Below are 20,149 nucleotides of genomic sequence, written 5' to 3'. Positions count from 1 at the left end.
GCAAAGAGAGAGCTTGTTCAGGGCAACTCCCATTTTTAAAAAACTATTTTAAAACTATCAGATCTCATAAGACCCATTCACTATCATGAGAACAGCATGGGAAAGACCTGCCCCCATAATTCATTCATCTCCCACCAGGTCCTTCCCACAACATGTGGGAATTATGGGAGCTACAAGATGGGATTTGGGTAGGAATATAGAGCCAAACCATATGAAGTTAGAAAGCCGTCCTGAAACATGGTAACTCCTGTCATGAGTTCTTTTGGTTCCCAAACACTGAAGTGGGGCACCTGATGAGTTTTTCTTGTGTTCCTCTTTACCTTTTACCTTAAGACCTGCTCAAAGCATCAGCATAAGTGAGAAACTGAAACAATGAACACCCACATGTGTTAGCGGCTGTCATTCTAGATCCTCTTGGTTTTTCTGATTTACTCCTGCTTTAGTGGGGTTTAGACAGTTTCCATATCCACAATTTAACTCTCTCTATGCTGCTGGTTTGGATTAAGACAATCAACTTTATTCTTCTCTGTAGATGGCCTTGGATCATTTTCCCCTATTAGCTGTTTTGGGATCCTTTTCCAGTCATGATCACATTTTGCTTACAGATCAACTAGTTCGTGACACAGCACTGTCTGCTAACTGATACCATTCATTTGACAATTCAGAGTTATGATACTTTGTAGTGCACCCACTGTTCTTCACAGAAAAAAGAATTGCAGTACAAAGGGTTTATCAGGCCCCCTATCATTCCAGAGTTTCAGTGCTCTTCCAGAATTTTCAAGGTTTCAATCATGATATAAACCAAGTATCCATGAATAATGCAAAAAGCATGAATAATCATGAATTTAATAAGGTAAGGCAGTTATTATACTCAAGAGAGCAACTAGTATGAAACTCTTTCAAATTATTTGAGTAAGGATTTACATATTCATATGTAAATCCTTCATATTACATACTTTCTGCCTCTGTTAAGCTCCAGGTATATCAGTTATTAATAACTGAGTGAATATGTAGGTATTTAAACAAAAACAATTTCATGGTATACCTGCCCCTATCCAAGAGATGAAGTCAAGTTCTGGTAGCAATAGACATCTCTACCAAGATTTCCTGCTCCTGCCACTCTGTGAACAGGAAAGGAGGGAGAAACCTTGGTGTTTTGCCTTTCCCAATTGATATTAAGATCTTTATTCAAGGGGCTACTGGTTTCTAATGACCTAAACGTAAGTTAGCTTGAAAAGAAAGTTCTGACTTTGAAACTCCTTTCAGCAAGTATTTGTAAGTCAAAAAAGCAAAGAAGAAGCACCATTTGCTCTCATTTCTCCTTGTGACTGAGATTACTTTTTACAAGGAGGAACAGACCACTTTCTCTGACATCTGAAATAGAAAGCTACAAAGGCTGATAGGCGTGGCCTCAAAATTGTTCCATGATTATGTAACTTCTTTCTAGTTAGGAGTTAGTACAGTGTGAGAAGGCCATCTACAATCAAGATTTAGAGAGGCTCTAACAAGTGCCATTTTTCCTTGTTAGCTTTCATTTCTCAGCCCTTTACAAGATTATAATAGTCTACAGTTTACTCTCTCCAAAGCTTTACGGACAGTGATCCCGTCCTAAACAAGACAGTGACTCCAGGATTTCTGAAGACTATTGTGGAAAAAGTATCCATTAAGGTAAGATTTCTGGGAAGTTCTTCAGAGAAAGATCTAGGTATCTAGTTGATAACCATACCATCTCAGTGGAGAATTAGTTACGGGACTGCTTGAGACCAGAAGTGTTGTATCAATCATATTCAGAAAACTGAGAACTGAATGCTTTACCTGTCTAGGTAGAAAATAGGTATCTTTTATTCTACCACAATTGGGGTATGAACCAAAAATGTATTTTGTCTACAGCAAATTTTAAAATTAATTCTTAGGTATCTGTTGGCATAAATTGATATTTAGAGGAGATACTTGGTTTTCTTGGCTAGAGGATGACTAGGAAACTTGGTGACTGGGTTTGGGCCTAAGTTAAAAAGAGTCCCATGAGAAAATTATTATGAAGTAATATTTAGTAAAAAATAAACAAGGACATAAATCTCTATTATATGATTTTATCTCTATATTAAAGAGCATAGATATGTGCACACATTAATTTCTCAATTTTACAAGCTTTTACTCAAAAATAATCTTTACATTTTCATGAATCAGTTTCACTTCATGCTTCGTTTTACAGCAAGTGTAAGAAGAAGTATTTCTCTTTTTCAAATGATCTATGCTTTACTCAGTGATAGATAACATTTTTTGTGGCAAGATATAATAAAAAGACAGGGAGAATCAATTACATATTACCTACTTTTGGATACATTTTGACTTTTTTATGGCTTAGTACATAATGAATGTTTTCTAATTACTTCATGAGTATTTGAGAAGAGTTTATAAATGTTGGATTCCAAATTCTATTTAAGTAAGATAAAGTTTCTTAAGTAAGCTTGTTAATTATGTTTGAAAAATCTAAATCTAAATCTAAGCTATTTTTTTTTACCTTGTTCTTTCAGTAACTGAGAGAGGTGGTGAAATCGCCAACTCTAATAGTGATTTTGTTAATTTCTCACTGTAGTTCTTTTGATGTCTACCATATATTTTTACATAGAATATGTACATCCAAGTATATATGTTATGTGTGTGTTTAGAGAGAAGAAAAAATTTCTATATGCTATCTTTTAAAGTAATAACAGATTATACATATAATTTAAATTATTATATCTTTTTACAGGTTGCATGCTTTACCATTATGTAGTGAAACTATGTGCTGATACTTATTGACTAAAGCCTATTTTAAGCTACACTATTTTTCCTAAAATGTCTTTCTTGAAGGTAAAGTTTGAAGAATATAACTTTTTCCAGCTGTTTCTCAAACTTAAGTGACCTTATACTTTATTTGTATTTTGTCAACAACATATAACTGGATTTATTTTTAATCCAAATGGAAAATTTTTCCTCTTGGTTAATGAGTTTAGTCCAGATATGCACATTCTATAAAGGTATATATTTTAACTTGTTTTGCCATCTTGCTTTGTTTCAATTTATACCACTTATTCTGTGCTTTCTTCTCCTTTCTTGTCAAGTTTCTTATTTTTAAAAAAATCTATATTCTCCTTAAAGACAAGCCCGTTAGCAAACTCTCACGTCTTCTGGTTCCCCAAACATAAAACTTCAACTGTAAGAGTATGTTCACATCGTTCCTGTTTTCTTTTCTTTGACTCTGGCTTTACTTATTTTTAAGATGGTAAAAACACTAATTAAAGTATTTGTTTGATCTTACTTCCCTTTTGGCCTCCAACATTTCTTAGATTTATTTCTTTACATAATGAGTAGTTCTTCACAAAGAGCTGTGGATATGGATAGTTTCACTGCCAAACTTCTGAAAGCTTTGAATATAATAATTGTTTTCTCTTAATTGTGTTAAGAAACATGTAACATAAAATGTGTCATCTTAATCATTTTCAAGTGTACAGTTCAGTAGTATTAAATACATTAATATTGTTGTGCAACCAACCTCCAGAATGCTTTTGCATCTTGCAAAACTAAAACTCTAAATCCGTTAACCAACAATTTCACCATTTCCCTTTCCTCCAGAGCTTGCCAAACATCATTCTACCTTCTGTCTGTATAAATTTAAAAACTCTAACTCTTCATATATATTTAATCATACAGTATACGTGTGCTTTTTGTGACTGGCTTTTTTCATTTCATGTTCTCAAAGTCCATTCATGTTGTACTGTATCATGTGTCAGAATATTCTTTCTTCCTAGGGTAGAATAATATTCCATTTTATGTATTTACCATAAAATACATAAGAAACCGTATTTCTTTTTATTCATTCATCCATTGAAGGACATGTGTACTACTTTCACATTTTTCTGTTGTGATTAATGCTCCAATGAACATATATGTACATACATTTATTTGAGATCACGCTTTCACTTATTTTGGGAATGTAGGACTTGAATAGACATTTCTTCAAAGGTGCTATACAAATGGCCAATAAGCACATATGAGTATGTTTAACAGCAATAATCTTTAGAAAAATGCAAATCAAACCCATAGAAACTACAATAAGATATAATAATTAAAAACATACATGTGCAAAACTGTATGATTAAACATATATGAAGGGTTAGAGTTTTTAAATTTTTAATTTACCTTTTTTCTTTCTTATTTGGATATTTTATATTTTCCGCTTCTTGTCTATTGTTTGGGGAGGGGGTGTTAAACTTGCAGTACTATCTCAAACAGAAGTGAACAAAAATTCATCCTTGTCTTTTTCCTGATCTTTCAGGAGCAAAAGAAATGTTTTCAGTCTCTTACCATTGGGAATAATGTTAGCTATGGTGTTTTTGTATATAGACTTTACTGTGTTGAAGTAATTTTCTCCTCTGTCTGGCTTTGTATTACAATAATGCTGAGTTATATGATGAGTTTGGAAGTGTTCCCTGCTTTTCAAATTTTGAAAGACTTTGAGGAATTTTGATCTTAATTCTTCTTCAACTATTTGGTGGAATTTGCCAGTAAAACCACTTAGTCTGGACTTTTCTTTACTGAGAGGTTTCTGACTTCTGATTCAGTCTCCTGACTGGTCATAATGACTGTTCAGATTTTCTGTTTCTTTATGATTCAAAATTTGCGGGTTGTATTTTTCTAATAATTTATCTGTTTATCCATTTCATTTAGGTTATCCCATCTATTGATATACAATTGTTCAAAGTATTCTCTTATAATTCTTTTTAGTTCTGTGAAATCTGTTGTAATGTTCTCTTTTTAGTTTCTGATTTTATTATTTGCTTCTCCTTTTTTTTCTATGTTAATTCAGTTAAAATTCTGTCAGTATTATTCAAATTTTCAGAGAACCAACTCTTGTTTTTATTGGTTTTCTTTATTGTTTTTCTAATCTCAATTTTACCTCTAATTTTTCTTTTTTCCTTCCTTTTGATGGCTTTAGGTTTAGTTCTACTTTTTTAAGTTCTTTATGGTATAAAGTCAGATTATTGATTTGAGAGTCTTCTTCTTTGTAAATCTAGTTGTTTAAATCTTCAAATTACCCTCATCACCATATTCTCTGCATTTAATGAAATATGTTGTGTTTTCATATAATTTCTCTAAATATGGATTTAAATTTGACTTGTGATTCTTTGTACACGTTTCATTGTTTGTGTTGTTTATTTTAACATGGTCATGAATTTTCTAGTTTTCTTTCTGTTGATTTCTACTTTTATTCCATTATGATAAAAAATATACTCTGTATGATTTCAAATATTTAACATTTATTAACACTTTGTTGGGTGTCCTAATTTGTGGTATATTTTGGGACAATGTTCCATATGTTCGTGTGAAAAATGTGTATTCCACTGTTGTTGGCTTTACTGTTTTGGATATATCTGTTAGATACAATTGGTCTATAAGTGGTCTATAATGTTTTTCAATATTTATTTTTTCCTAATTTTCTTGTCAGGTTGTTCTATCTATTATTGAAAGTGGAACATTAAAGTCTTTTACTACTACTTTAGAGCTGTCTATTTCTCCCTTCAATTCTGTAAATGTTTAATATATTAAGAGCTCTGATGTTTTGTGCATGTGTGTTTCTAATTTTTATATCTTCTAGGTGAATTGGTCTTTTTAACACTATGTAATAATCTTTGTCTCTTATAACACTGTTTAACTGTTATTTTTATTTTATCTGATACTAGGATAGCAAACTCTGTTCTCTTATTTAATATTTCAATGGAATATATTTTTTATTCTGTCACTTTCTATCCTTGTCCTTAGATCTGTAAAATGAGCCTCTTGTATGCAGCATATAGTTGGATCCCCTGTTTTTAAATTCATTGTGATATATCTATATATATAATTTTAATATGCTTTTTGATTAGTAAGGTTAAACCATTTACATTTGAACTAATTATTGATAAGAACTTAGAACTTACTGTTGCCATTTTTCATTTATTTTCTGTATGTCTTTTTTTTTATTATTATACTTTAAGTTCTAGGGTACATGTGCATAACGTGCAGGTTTGTTACATATGTATACTTATGCCATGTTGGTGTGCTGCACCCATCAACTCGTCAGCACCCATCAATTCATCATTTATATCATGTATAACTCCCCAATGCAATCCCTCCCTCCTCCCCCCTCCCCCCTCCCCATGATAGGCCCCAGAAAAAAGGATGAGTTTGCGTCCTTTGTAGGGACATGGATGCAGCTGGAAACCATCATTCTTAGCAAACTATCACAAGAACAGAAAACCAAACACCGCATGTTCTCACTCATAGGTGGGAACTGAACAATGAGATCACTTGGACTCGGGAAGGGGAATATTTTCTGTATGTCTTAATAGGTTTTTGTCTCTCACTCCTCTCTTAGTGACTTCTTTTTGTTGATTTTTCCTGTAGTGAAGCATTTTAATGTTCTTCTATTCCTTTGTGTACATCCTACAGATATCTTTGTGGTTATCATCAGGTTGCATATGATATTCTGAAGTTATAGCAATCTATTTTTAACTGATAACAACTTAACTTCAATCATAAGCAAAATGTTTACACCTTTACAGCTCCTCAACACAAATTTTATGTTAATATTACAAATTGCATTTATATAATATGTACCAATTGACATTGATCTATAAATTGTTTTGCTTTCACATTTTAAATCCTATAAAATAATAAAAAGTGATTACAAATCAAAATAGCAAAAGCCATGTTTTATATTTATGTATATATTTACCTTTCTTGAAGAATTTATATTTTTGTATGAGTTTGAGTTACTGTCTAGCATCCTTGTGTTTCAGCTTGAATAACTCTCCTTAGTATTTCTTTTAGGGTAGATATAGTGGTAATGAAATCATTCAGCTTATGTTTATCTAGGAATATCTTAATTTCTCTCATTTATGAATAGCAGGTTTCCCAGATATAGTGCTTTTGATGGACAGACTTTTCTTTAAGCACTTGAGATGTATTGTCCCACTACTTTCTGGTCTACAAAGTATTTGCTGACGAAGTGCTCATAATTCTATTGAAGATTTCTTGTATATAATGAGTGGCCTTTTTCTTGATGCTTTTTAAATGATTTTGTTTTTGTCTTTGAGAGTTGGTAATTTGATAATAATGTGTCATAGTGTAAGTTTCTTTGAGTTTATCATAGTTGCAGCTTGTTCAGCTTCTTATATCTGTACATTTTGTCTTTTCTCAAATTTGGAAAGTTTTCAGTCCTTATTTACTGAAGTAATTTCATTATTCCTTTCTCTTTTTCATCACCTTTTTACTCTTACATAATGCATATATTGTCCTACTTGAGGATGTACGATAAGTCATTTATAAGTTCTGTTCACTTTCCTTTAAATCTTTTAAAAAATTTTGTTCTTCAGTCTTGATAATTACACATGACCTGTCTTCAAGGTAACCGATTCTTCTGTCTATTGGTGTAGGCTGAGGAACCCCTCTAGTGAATTTTACAATGCAGTCAATATGTTTTTCAGCTTCAGAATTTATGGGATTTTTTCTGGTAATTTCTATTTTTTTGTATATTCTCCTTTTATTAACCATTTTCTTGATTTTATTTAGTTGTCTGTACATATTATCCTTTAATTCATTGATCATATTTAAGAGTGCTGCTTTAGTCTTTGACAAGAAAGTCTGAGTGCTCTGTTTCTTTAGAGAAAGATTTGGAGATTCATTTTTTTTCTTTTAAATTGACCATGTTTACCTGTTTCTTTTTGTTTCATACCTTTTGTTGAAAACTGGACATTTGTAAAAACAGCCCCCTCTCAACCATTATTAAATGGCATCATTTAGGGGAGGACTTTCACTCTTCATCTAAGTATGAAATCTAAATGTTATCTAGGGCCTATATGGACATGTGTCTTACCTGGGCTTATGTGTATGCATTTTTTTGTAATTCTCTCATATACACACTGCTTTTAAGCCATAATTTCCCTAAGAGCCACACCTGCCTCTTTTCGTAACCTTAGATGTTCTACTGTATTCCTCTATCCATAATCTCTTGCCTTCTGGCACCCAGGGAGTAGCAGATCCCATGCAGCTCTCACAAGCTGGAGCACCCACCGCTACCTTTTGCAGCCTCAAATCTGACATTTAAACTATGTCACCATTTCCATCAATGCTCCAAGTCATGTGAAGCAGATACTAGTCCCTCAAGGAACCTCCAGAGAAGCCATAATGTTGCAAAGCAGTTACACACTTTTCCTTCTATTCCAAAGGAGGAATGAGGAATTAGGAAGTTTCCTCCTGATCACATCACAGTGTTCAAGGGAGAAAGTTAAACAGGGACAAAGAAAAACACCTAGAAGTTTTCTACTATTTTGAGTGTGGCTTAATCTTGGTTTGGAATTTCTTTCATTGCAACCACTTCTTAACAGCTGAAAACATTAGTTTGGTTCATAAATTGTTCTTTATTTGGTGTTTCCATGACATAATGAAAGTCTGGAACTTCCCTGTCTGTAATCTTGCTAATGTCACTCTCAGTAAACAAGAGAATAATTTTTTAAACCATAACGTTCAAATAACATTTTGTCCAGTTACAAAATTTTAGTTTGAAAAATATTTTTGCTTGAAAACTGATTCACAGCACTTCACCTGAAACTCCTGGGACAACTCTGATTTTTATTTCATTTACGTGGGGGGGTGGATTTTAGAAAGACTACTTAATGCATACATTGTATGTAGGCATTGCAATTGTCCCAGTAGAGGTAATATCAACATCCTAACATCAAATGCATTAAGAGTTCTTCAACAAACCATGTCATTATACACATTAAAGTGAGATGAATAAGGGAGATTAAAAATAGCCACTGTATTAGTTCCTTCTCATGCTGCTATGAAGAAATATCTGAGACTGAGTAATTTATAAAGAAAAGAGATTTAATTGACTCACAGTTCCGCATGGCTGGGGAGGCATAAGGAAACTTACAATCTTGATGGAAGGCACCTCTTCACAGGGTGGCAGGAGAGAGAATGAGTGCTAGCAGGGGAAATGCCTGATGTTTATAAAACCATAGATCTCATGAGAACTTGCTCACTATCACAAGAACATCATGGGGAAAACACTCCCATGATTCAATTACCTCTACTTGGTCCCTCCCATGACACATAGGGATTCTGGGAACTGCAATTCAAGATGAGATTTGGGTTGGGACATAGCCAAGCCATATCAGCCACATATTACTTTACATCATATTTCTAATTTGCAAAGTGATTTTGCTACCACACTTCCCTGCTAACTCTCATCCCCACCCAAGCCCCAAAACCCCCAAATCTTTTCATCCTTCAGCTTCTCTTAGGTTGTAAAATTGCAGATATATAATTATGGATCAATGCTATGTAAAAATTACTTTCTTAACATGCTACAGACTATTCAATCAGAGTATTTAATCTTTGTAGGTGTTCTACTCAGTATTTCTGGAAGATTTTATCATTTTGCTTTTAATATTCTTTGACTTTACTATATGTGCCCATGTGTGAAATTTTTCTTTATTTGATAGGTTTGAACACAGGAACACTCATTATCTCCCAAAAGAGAACAATTTATAGCCCTAAGAATTAGAACACTCTAATTATAGAAAAGTTGCACAAACACATGGTCACCAACCTAAAGGAACACCCACAAATTTAAACAGAAAATTGGAATATACAATAAGAACTGAATACCCTCAGGTAGTACACAAGGGGTTAAAGAGGCACACATTAGTGAGACTGGGACCGCACCAGCTCCCGGAAGATAAAGCCTCAATTAAGCATTAAAAACTCTAAGGAAGTATTCAGAGGAAGAAAAGTGGGAATGCTTTCCCAGGTAGCGGGAAGGGAATTAACAGTGAGAAGACCTGAAAAAGAATGACATATTGTATATTACTAGAGCATAAGATATAAGAAATTCAAAAGTAACAGAGACACACACAAAGAAAGATATAGTTTATTCAAGGCCTTTCAAGTCATGCTGAGTGGAAATCTATACTAATAAAAATCAAAACTCGTTGAAGGATTTCAGGAAAAATAGATTCGTGCCTTTATCCATAAAGTAACCTACTTGGTTGTCTGACAGAAATCTTTTAGTAAAAATAAGACTAGTTGGAGGTAAATAATTGACTGTAAAAAACAAATGGACAAAAAATAAATGCTGCAATTCCACACTAGAGAACAGTTAGGAAGACAGTAAAATGACAATTTTATAGATGCAGGAGACACAGAGAATAAGTCCCAGGGAGACAAAATGCTAATGAGAGCCGATTAGGGAGAGCCAAGAAGGTCTAGAGTCCATTCCAGTACTCAGAAGTGTAGTGCTGTGGCAGAAGGTTATTCATATAAGGTAAGCAGCTGCAGCCCATTTATACTTAGGCCACTTTGGTCATAGTGGTTATGGGAAAAGTCAGGAACCAAGAGGTAGGCATTGAAGGATAGGCTGAGGCCCCAGTAAAGTATCAGAAGGGGAACCAGGGACTTTGACACCACAAAACCCATACTATAAATACTGCAACGATTACCCGTTTCCAAACATCATTTCACCACATACACCACTGACCCAACTCAACAACCAACATTAAAAGGGAAGAACTTCACTGAACCTCCTAATAAAGCAAGTCTTGATCCATTGTTCACAGTGACACAGCTGGTAACTTAGTTCCTTTCTCTTATACACATCCAAGGACAACATTTTGTCCTGGGACACTCACTCACAAAAGTATATCTTATTTTTTAAAATTGTCTGCATAAATATGTAATGTTGTGTGTCATTTTTACTTTATAGGCCAAGCTATAACTTCAGAAATGGTGAATGAATACAAGAAAATTATTTTGCTGAAAGGATTCGAGCTCATGGATGAGTATCATTTTATAACAATTAAGTCCTTACTGGCCTGTGATTTAGGACTAACTGCAAAAATGCAACAGGAATACAACAGAATTCAGATTTCAGATTTGATGGAAAAAAAGTTCCAAGGTGTTGCCTGTGTAGACAAACTAATAGAACTGGCCAAAGACATGCCACCACTTAAAAACCTTGTCAACAGTCTTCGAAAAGAGAGGTCAAAAGGTAATAGGGAAAATCTTGCACATGGCTACTCTGCCTTGAGTCTCCCCAGCCTTGAATAGAACCCCACCTTGGTCATAGCTGGTACATCCCTTTCCCAATTTATAACTCAGCAGTCATGGTGATGTTGGCACCTCAGAGACTGACCAGTTGGCAATTTAGAACATTCTGTTTCACATAAAAGAGATCGATAGATTTAGAAGAATGTATTTGGGGTAGGGATAAAAAACCAAAGACAGGGATTTATGAGAGGATGAGGGTTTCAGTAAATTAGAAATGTCAGGGAAAAAAAGCTACTTTTTAAAATGTATTTTATTTGAAATATTCATATTTAACCAATTTGCACAGCAAATAGTTCTATTAAGAGAAGTATAGAATTTTTCCACTTAATATAAATCACTGTTTTTTTAAATTCAAAAGCCAATATTAGCACTTTGCCACATTACAATTCAGATCATATTTCCTTTCAGGTCATATTTCTGTCATTTGAACAGCTATTGCACAGAACATGACCAGCCTGTCAGCATCATGAAAGCCTTAGATATTTAAAAGAAATGGTAGGAGAACATGACTGAGGCACATGGAGTTCACAGGAGAGGAAGCATGTTTTCACTGCACAGGGGAGGAGTGAGGAAAGCACTGAGGAGAATGAGACAGTGCCTATGCCTACCATGCCTCCTAGCAGCCAGGCTGGGTTAATATAGTAGAGGTAACAGGCAAATCCGAACTCTCATTCAGGAGCTGACAGCAGGTAATATTGAAACTGCTTTAGCTGTCTTAGATAAACCATTCCAGTCTAGGCCTATTGTGCCCTTTTTCTTTTCTTTTGTCAGTTGCTAAGAAAATGAAAGCACAAGGAAAAGTTCTAATGAAAAAAATAAACCAGGAAGAAGTGGGTCTTGCGGCACCTGCACCCACTGCAAGAAACACATTGACATCTGAAGTAGGAGAGAGGATTCCTGTAGCTCAGGTAAGCTTGAGAAAGAGGAGCAGGATTGAAGTCCCACAGAAGATACTCTGCTATGGCACATGGCTCTTCACTAATATCTCAACACAGCTTAGATTTACCAAATTAGTAATTATGGATCATCTTTGTGATGGGTAAAGAGTTAGGCATCATAAAAATGTAGTAAAAAATTTCTGTGACATAAATATATCATCATCTGCATTATAAAAATGTGGTAATAATCATATTTGATATACATCTTGCCCATCCTTACACAAATCTAGATTTTCTCATTCCAAGTCCAGTGCTCTTCTCATCACACCACAGTGGTGATAACAGTAATACATCTGTTGAAATCATCTGTCTCTTTTTTAGTGCAACAATCCACGCCCAATATTATCTATTGTCCATATCTTCAAGTGAGAGGTTGTAATTCCCTGGGGTTTCCAAGGACATCCCATCCAATATAAATAGAACTTACTACGTTGTAATGAAAACTTGCTCTGCTTCTTTTCATACTATACCCCATTAACAGGAAAATTAAACTGCTTTCAGAAAAGAAAAACTCTGAACAAAGGAAAGACTGAAGCCAAAAGGAATAAGGTGCCCCAGGAGCAGAGTGAGTCCCCATATCCCTCAGGAGCCAGCACATCTGCAGCCACGGATCATTCCCCATTACCCCAGACCTCATCATCAACTCCATCCACCACTTCATTTACTCAGGTACACTCTTTCCTGGTCCTCTTCTCCATTTTTTTAACCCAGTCACAGTGCATTCCACTGTTACTATTGTTACTCTCATGCATAACTCTTCATGTTACTGATTTGCTGTGGGAAAACTGTTTTCTATGTTATGATAACTTGTTTACATTGGTGAGAAGCCACGTGCAAGTAAAGTCCAATTACCCACAGGTGATCACTGTGTGTAAAACACCAAGACAGACCACTAAGCATTTCTGGTCTGTGCAGGTAAGTAGCTTGGCTTCGAGTACTAGTACATACAAGCCCATGGCTCATCTTTGCTTCCCACACTTCCTATTACAGATCTGGCAACGTTCTCTTCAGAAAAGTATTCTGCTGCAACTCAAATAGGCCAGGCCACTGTGGGGAGAGGACAAGAGATAAACAAACTTGTCCTTTTTTCATTGTTGTTAGCGTTCTAGCCACTGTGAAATGCTGTCGAGGACATAGCTCTAACCAGAAATCCTCTACCTGAGACTACTTATATGCTGAGCCAGGCCAAGTCTTTCCACTTGTAACAGCACTGTTTCTTGGGAAGAAACAAAGGAGTTGGGTCCTCAAAATGGTAGAGTACACTAGTGATCATTAGAATTTCTAATGAATGTTTGATCATTAGAACATCTAATGATGTTTGAGGCTTGTGGTGGGCATGGTTCTTCATTTTTAATGCTATCCAAGTTGTTTTCACTTTGTTGACTGTCTTTGATTAAATTATCAGATTTAATCAAAAAAAGTAGGTAGAGGAGATATTTGGATTTGTTATTATATTCTAATCTTTCTCTAAAGTTTCTTCACAATAATGCTTTCATCATCTACTGCTAGATTGTTCATGCAGATAATCATGCTTTGCTTCAGGAAGATTATTCTGAGTCAATGAGGGTGATTTAATTTCCAAGCCTGTTGTCTGCTACCTTAGACTTTCACTAGCTAAACTATACCAGCTCAGGTGCCTTTCCTTTCAGTTCAGCAATCCCTGTCTAGCCTAGCCCCCAGCTCCACGTATCTGTGAAAGTTGTTGGGTCGAAAGCTCTGCAGAGTCACTCGTGCAGAGTGACTTTGTATTCCTGCTCAAAGTTTTTTGTTCTGTTTTGTTTTGTTTTCTTGTTTGTTTGTTTGTTTTGCTTTGTTTGTTTTTGAGACGGAGTGTTGCTCTGTCACCCAGGCTGGAGTGCAGTGGTGCCATCTGGGCTCACTGCAAGCTCCGCCTCCCGGGTTCACGCCATTCTCCTGCCTCTGCCTCCCGAGTAGCTGGGACTGCAGGCGCCCGCCACCATGCACGGCTAATTTTTTTTGTATTTTTAGTAGAGACGGGGTTTCACGGTGTTAACCAGGATGGTCTTGATTTCCTGACCTCGTGATCCACCCACCTCGGCCTCCTAAGGTGCTAGGATTACAGGCGTGAGCCACCACGTCCAGCCTCCTGCTCAAAGTTTTAAGTTTATTTTCTTGTGTCTGCCCAACACAGAATCAGCAAACCCCTGCCCAATGTCAGGTGGATGCAAGAAGAAATGTTCCCCAAAAGGACCCAGTGACAGTGATGGTACTGAAAGCAACAGCGCCATTTAAATATGAGTCCCCAGAACATGGGAAAAGCACAATGTTTCATGCTACAGTGGCCAGTAAGACTCAATATTTCCATGTGAAAGTCTTCGACATCAGCTTGAAAGAGAAATTCATGAGGAAGAAGGTCATTACCATATCTGATTACTCTGAATGTAAAGGAGTAATGGAAATAAAGGAAGCATCATCTGTGTCTGACTTTGATCAAAATTTTGAGGTCCCAAACAGAATTATCGAAATAGCAAATAAAACTCCCAAGATCAGTCAACTTTACAAGCAAGCATCTGGAACAATGGTGTATGGGTTGTTTATGTTACAAAAGGTAATCCCTTAATTTTGTTTTAATTTTCTCTACCATCACCTGGAACTAAATATCTTGTCAGACTTTGCTTACTGACTGAATATTGGAACACAATAATTTATATTGACTAGAGATACTGATGAAGTTTTCCCACAAAATAGGAAATAGGACTAAGTGACCTATTAACTTCTTACACCAAAGTAAATGTAGGGACTTTGAAAAAGAGTTAGTAAGAAATATTAGCAGTAACGATCTGTTGTCAGCCACAATGAACTAGAGGACTATAGAGGGTCCAAATCAACGGGAGCAGGCTAATAACATCATCTCTTTCAGCTCCATCCCAATGAGCACTGATAATTTTACTTTGAATTTTGATAAATTTATTTTAAATAATGAATTGTGCTACCAAGGTTGAACTCTGGTTGTGACATGTATTTGGAGTAATAAGTGGATTGGCTGGTATGCTCATAAATGCAAATACATTCAACAGCTATCCATACAATCCAAACATTTGTACTGTTGCTCTTCTGTCTTATTTATTTATTCATTTATTTTTGAAGACAGCTTTGAACAACTGAGATATATTGAATTCCATGATACTTAGAGGATAAGGCAATCTCATCATATTATTTACAAAAAAAATAATTACAAGGCACAGAGTTTTATTGATATGTCCATGTCCAAATTCAAGATGCTAGTTAGGACAATGCATTCCATCCCTTTCTCCATTCTAAAACATTACATATTTCTATGAACTCAACTAACATTTTATATGATTGACTGCTTTATAACCCTATATATATGTCTTCCAAGATAGCCCCTTAAATTTACCTCCCCATTTTCTCACACTGTCTTTAAGAGATCTTGCTTATAAATACAATTACTGAATTGATGAGTAATAGTGTGTGAGAAACTACACAGTATGAATGGAGGGATCTAGGTCAATGGGGACAAGATATTGGAAAAAAATAAGTAATGAGGAAGGTTGAAAAAGAATGAATGATTGTGTCATAGATTTTTTTCCTTTAAAATTCCTCATAATCCAAAGTAACTCAGGAGTGGAAAACCAAATATTGTATGTTCTCACTGATAAGGGGAAACTAAGCTATGAGTACACAAAGGCATATAGAGTGATATAATAAACTTTCAAGACTCAGAAGGGGGAGACTGGGAGGGAGGTGAGGGATATAAAACTATATATTGGGTATAATGTACACCCTACTTGGGTGATGGGTGCGCTAAAATCTCAGAATTCACCACTATATAATTAACCCATGTAACCCAAAACCATTTGTACCCCAAAAGCTATTGAAATTTTTAAAAAGTAAAATAATAATAAAATGAAATTCCTTATAATCTACTGACTGAATAATTGCAGAAAGCATACAGTTGGTGTTCCACAGGACCATAAGCCAAGAAGTCCTATAGGAATTTTTGATTCCTCTATATCTAGGTGCTTTATTTACTCTCAGCTGATCTGAAGGTGGTAGCAGGAGAAAAAGAGGGAAATATTTATTGTTGTAAAATTGCAGGAAGAAAAATACCTTAAGCAGGAAAAAATTGTTGGATAATAAAAGATGGGCCCTGTGAGATGGCAGGCCAAGCCACATGTATGATCTGTACCTGTCATTCCTCTCGCGCATATTGCATTAACTTTGTCAGGAGGCTCTTTCTCATGTATACGATACTAATAATCCTCTCAGAAACAGGATGTTAATCTTCTTTTGCAGAAAAGCATACACAAGAAGAACACAATCTATGAAATAAAAGATAATACAGGATCCATGGATGTAGTGGGGAATGGAAAATGGCACAATATCAAGTGTGAGAAAGGAGATAAACTTCGACTCTTCTGCTTTCAACTGAGAACAGTTAACCGCAAGCTGAAACTGGTGTGTGGAAGTCACAGCTTCATCAAGGTGGGAACTGGGTAGAGGAGAATGAGTTTGCTAAAGAGGCAAATAATTTGGCTTAGGCTTTGGAAACACCAGATTCCTCATGTATTACTCAGAGAGTCCAGCGAGTGAAAGGAGAACCTAAACAATGCATTTGTAACTGGAGGATTTTCAAAAGGATATTAAGGTAAAGGCATTCATACAGCTGTAGAAAGGATATAATACTAGTGTTAATTGATTTAAAGATGTGTCTAGGGACAGGGAACATAGGGCTTAAGAGCAAGAGCTTTGAATAAGACAGATCTGATTTGAATCCTGCCTTTAACTAGCACTAGTTGGCTGATATTGGAGACATAGTTTCATTGGTCCTCTAAAATAATGGAAGTCTCCACTTCATTGGAATGGTTTAAACATTCAGACCCTGCATACATATTAATTATCTCACAGACTGGTACATCATAATAAACTGAACTGTGGGAGATAGTATTTTTTTAGGAAGGTAAAGACACTGGAGGGACTTTTAGGCAAAGGAAATGATACATGAAAATTCCAAAAGCGTGACACAGCATAATGAATTCTGTGCAACTGAAATTCAGTAGATGCAAAAGACTCTGGGACCCAAAGATTTAAAAAAAAAAAAAAAGGGACTGCTGAGACCCAAAGATAAAAAAGAAACAGAAGTGTGGCTTTTACAAAAGTAAATTAATGGGAACTTTATTGTTGAAAATACATGAAAAATTGAAACAAAATTATGCAGAAGAATGCCTGATCACTTTGACATTTTAGCAAAAAATATTCCGATGTCTATCTATGGAGTTGCATTACAGAGCAATTAGGCTTGGGGCAGAGATATCTATTAGAAGTACTGTGCTGGAGTTCACTCATATCCTTACTAAAGACAGCTTATTGTTAGAAATTCAGGAATTATATGCACTGCTTGTTAAACATGTGGTAGTTTGAAATCAGCCATGTGAAAAATATGTATACCGCCAGACTCTGCAAATGTTACAAATCGAAACTTTTAAAAAATTGGGCACCTGGTTAACCAGGATACCACAGAAGTTTATTTCAAAAATCTATTCAGGAAGGAAAAAGACAAACAGGGATTAGTTAATGGGAGGAAAATGAGTTTTTTAAAGATAGATCTTCATAACTTTGTGACTAATGAGCTTTCATAGGGTAGAAGGAGAATAATGTAGCCAATGGGAAGAAAAGACATGCCGGTGAAAGGAGAACCATAAGCAGAGCTTCATATCAGTATGTAGGGTCTCATTATGTCTTTCTTATCTCTCTTTAAAGGTCGTCAAGGCCAAGAAAAACAAGGAAGGATCAATGAATGTTAACTGAAATATGCAAGCTGAAATGCAACAAATAACTTCTGCTTAAAAAATTAAGTTGTTAATAAATAACTGTGGTTTTGTAAATTTCAGTAATTCATTTAAATAATGGATTCAGTAGATATACTGTAGCATATTAGAGCTTTTATATCTGAGTTATAGATTAGGTTGCTTTCTGGAATAAAATTTTCTTCTTATACCCTTCCATATTTTTTTAGATATTAAATTTTGCATTTATGACTTTCATAAGGTAAAAAATAAAATATCTTTTTTTGAAGGACATTATTTTCCCAAAGTCTTGTATATGTTCTCTTAAGGTCAGTAGTGAGCTGCTTGAGGCTGAGTACTTTGTACACTGTGAAGCACATTCTAGAGATGGGGAGAGACTCATGGGGTCTTATCCACACTGGAGTCTATATTGTGATCTCCAGAGGATAAGGCCTCAATAAAGGCTGTGACTAAATTTATGTAGCCCATGCTTAAATGAACAAACACTGTGGCCTAGGGAAGTAATAGATCTAGAGGAAAGGATTCCTCTATGCAATTATGTCCTCCAGAAGTGGGCCGTTGGGGTAATTGGTTTCTCTGAAGGGGACAACAATGGTGATTTGCATAAAGGTACCAATATATGCAAGACACTTGCCCTCCTTAGTTGGTGTGGATTATCATATCCATCATATTCCATTTATCTGATTTGTAGATACATATGTATTCAAAATCAGAGCAACTAAAAACATAAAACAAACATTCACAGATCTGAGGGAAGAAATATACAGCAATGTAATAGTAAGAGACTTCAGTACTCACAATAATGAAGAGATTATCCAGGCAGTATTCAATAAGAAAATAGCAGACATCAACAACTCAATACACCAATGGACCTAACAGATATAAACAGAATAAACAGAACATTCTATACAACAACATCAAAATACACATTTGCCTCAAGTACGCATGGAGCATTGTCCACAACATGTCACATTCTAGGTCACAAAACAAGTCTTAATGAATTCCAGAAGAATAAAATTATAATAAGCATATTTTCTGATTATTATAGAATTAACCTATATTAACCTAATTAAATAGCAAATAAACAACTGGAAAACTGACATATATGTGAAAATTTAAAAACATGCTCCTGTATAGTCAATGGATCAAAGAAGAAATTAAAAGGGTAATTTAAAAAATGAGACAAATGAAAATGAAACCACAATGTACTAAAATGTATGTGATACAGCAAAAGGAGTTCTAAGAGGACAATTTATAGTTATAAGCATTTACCTTAAAAAAGAAAGCTCTCAAGTAAACAACCAAATGCCTCAGGGAACTGAAAAAAGAAAAACAAATTAAGGCCAAACCTACAAAGACTGAGTTAAGAAGAAACAGAACACCCCCCCCCCCAAAAAAAAAAGATGACAAGGAGATTAAATCAGTCATCAAGAAACTTCCAAAAACAACAAAAAGCCAAGAATCTGATCACTTCACAGATGAATTCTACCAAACATTTATAGAATTATTGACTCCAACTTTTCACAAATTATTTCAAAAAAATTAGAGGAGGGAACACTTTCACACTCTTTTCATATTAAGTCAGCAATACCCTGATAGCAAGGCTACACAAGAACACTAAAAGAAAAAATATATATAGGCTAGTATATCTTATGAGCATAGGTGAAAAAATTCTCAATACTAGGAAACTAAATTCAACAGCACATTAAGAGGATTATACACTATGATAAAGTGGGATCTATCCTTGAGTTGTAAGGATCACTCATCATATGAAAATCAGTCAATCTGATACATAATATATGTTAGCAGAATGAAGGACAAGAAACATGAGCATCTCAATCAGTGCAAAAAAACATTTGATAAAATTCAACATTCTTTCATGATAAAACTTATCAACAAATTAGATAAAGAAGGAATGTACCTCAACACAATAAAGGCCAATTATCACAAGTGCATAGCTAACATCACACTCAATGATAAAAAGTTGAAAGTGTTTCCTCTAAAATTAGGAACAAGACAAGGATGCCCAGCCTTACCACTTCTATTCAACCTAGTAATAGAAGTCCTAGCCAGAGCAATCAGGCAAGAGAGAGATGTAAAAGGTATCTAAATAAGAAAAGAAGAATTCAAATTATCTCTCTTTGCTGATCATATGATTCTATACTTAGAAAATTCTAGAGACTATGCCAAAATGCTACTAAAACTGATAAACTATTTTAGTAAGGTTTCAGGATACAAAATTAACATACAAAAATTAGTAGCATTTCTATACACCAATAATACCCAGGT

The 20,149-nt window shown here is 34.9% G+C and overlaps 1 protein-coding gene across 1 annotated transcript; it reads left to right on the top strand.

The window, feature by feature from the left end:
- Positions 1-1,418: 1,418 nt before the first annotated feature.
- MNDA (myeloid cell nuclear differentiation antigen) lies at positions 1,419-18,133 on the top strand. Its single transcript, XM_010356740.2, has 7 exons — positions 1,419-1,668; positions 10,790-11,074; positions 11,905-12,041; positions 12,573-12,740; positions 14,224-14,640; positions 16,350-16,538; positions 17,814-18,133. Exons 2-7 carry the CDS (start codon positions 10,810-10,812, stop codon positions 17,859-17,861), a joined length of 1,224 nt encoding a protein of 407 aa, XP_010355042.2. The 5' UTR covers positions 1,419-1,668; positions 10,790-10,809; the 3' UTR covers positions 17,862-18,133.
- The last annotated feature ends 2,016 nt before the right edge of the window (positions 18,134-20,149 follow it).

Source organism: Rhinopithecus roxellana, chromosome 8, assembly GCF_007565055.1.
Source record: "Rhinopithecus roxellana isolate Shanxi Qingling chromosome 8, ASM756505v1, whole genome shotgun sequence".
In the NCBI taxonomy this organism is placed as follows: Eukaryota; Metazoa; Chordata; class Mammalia; order Primates; family Cercopithecidae; genus Rhinopithecus; species Rhinopithecus roxellana.
Note: the sequence above shows the minus strand (reverse complement) of the source record. Positions and strands in the feature narration are given on the sequence as shown.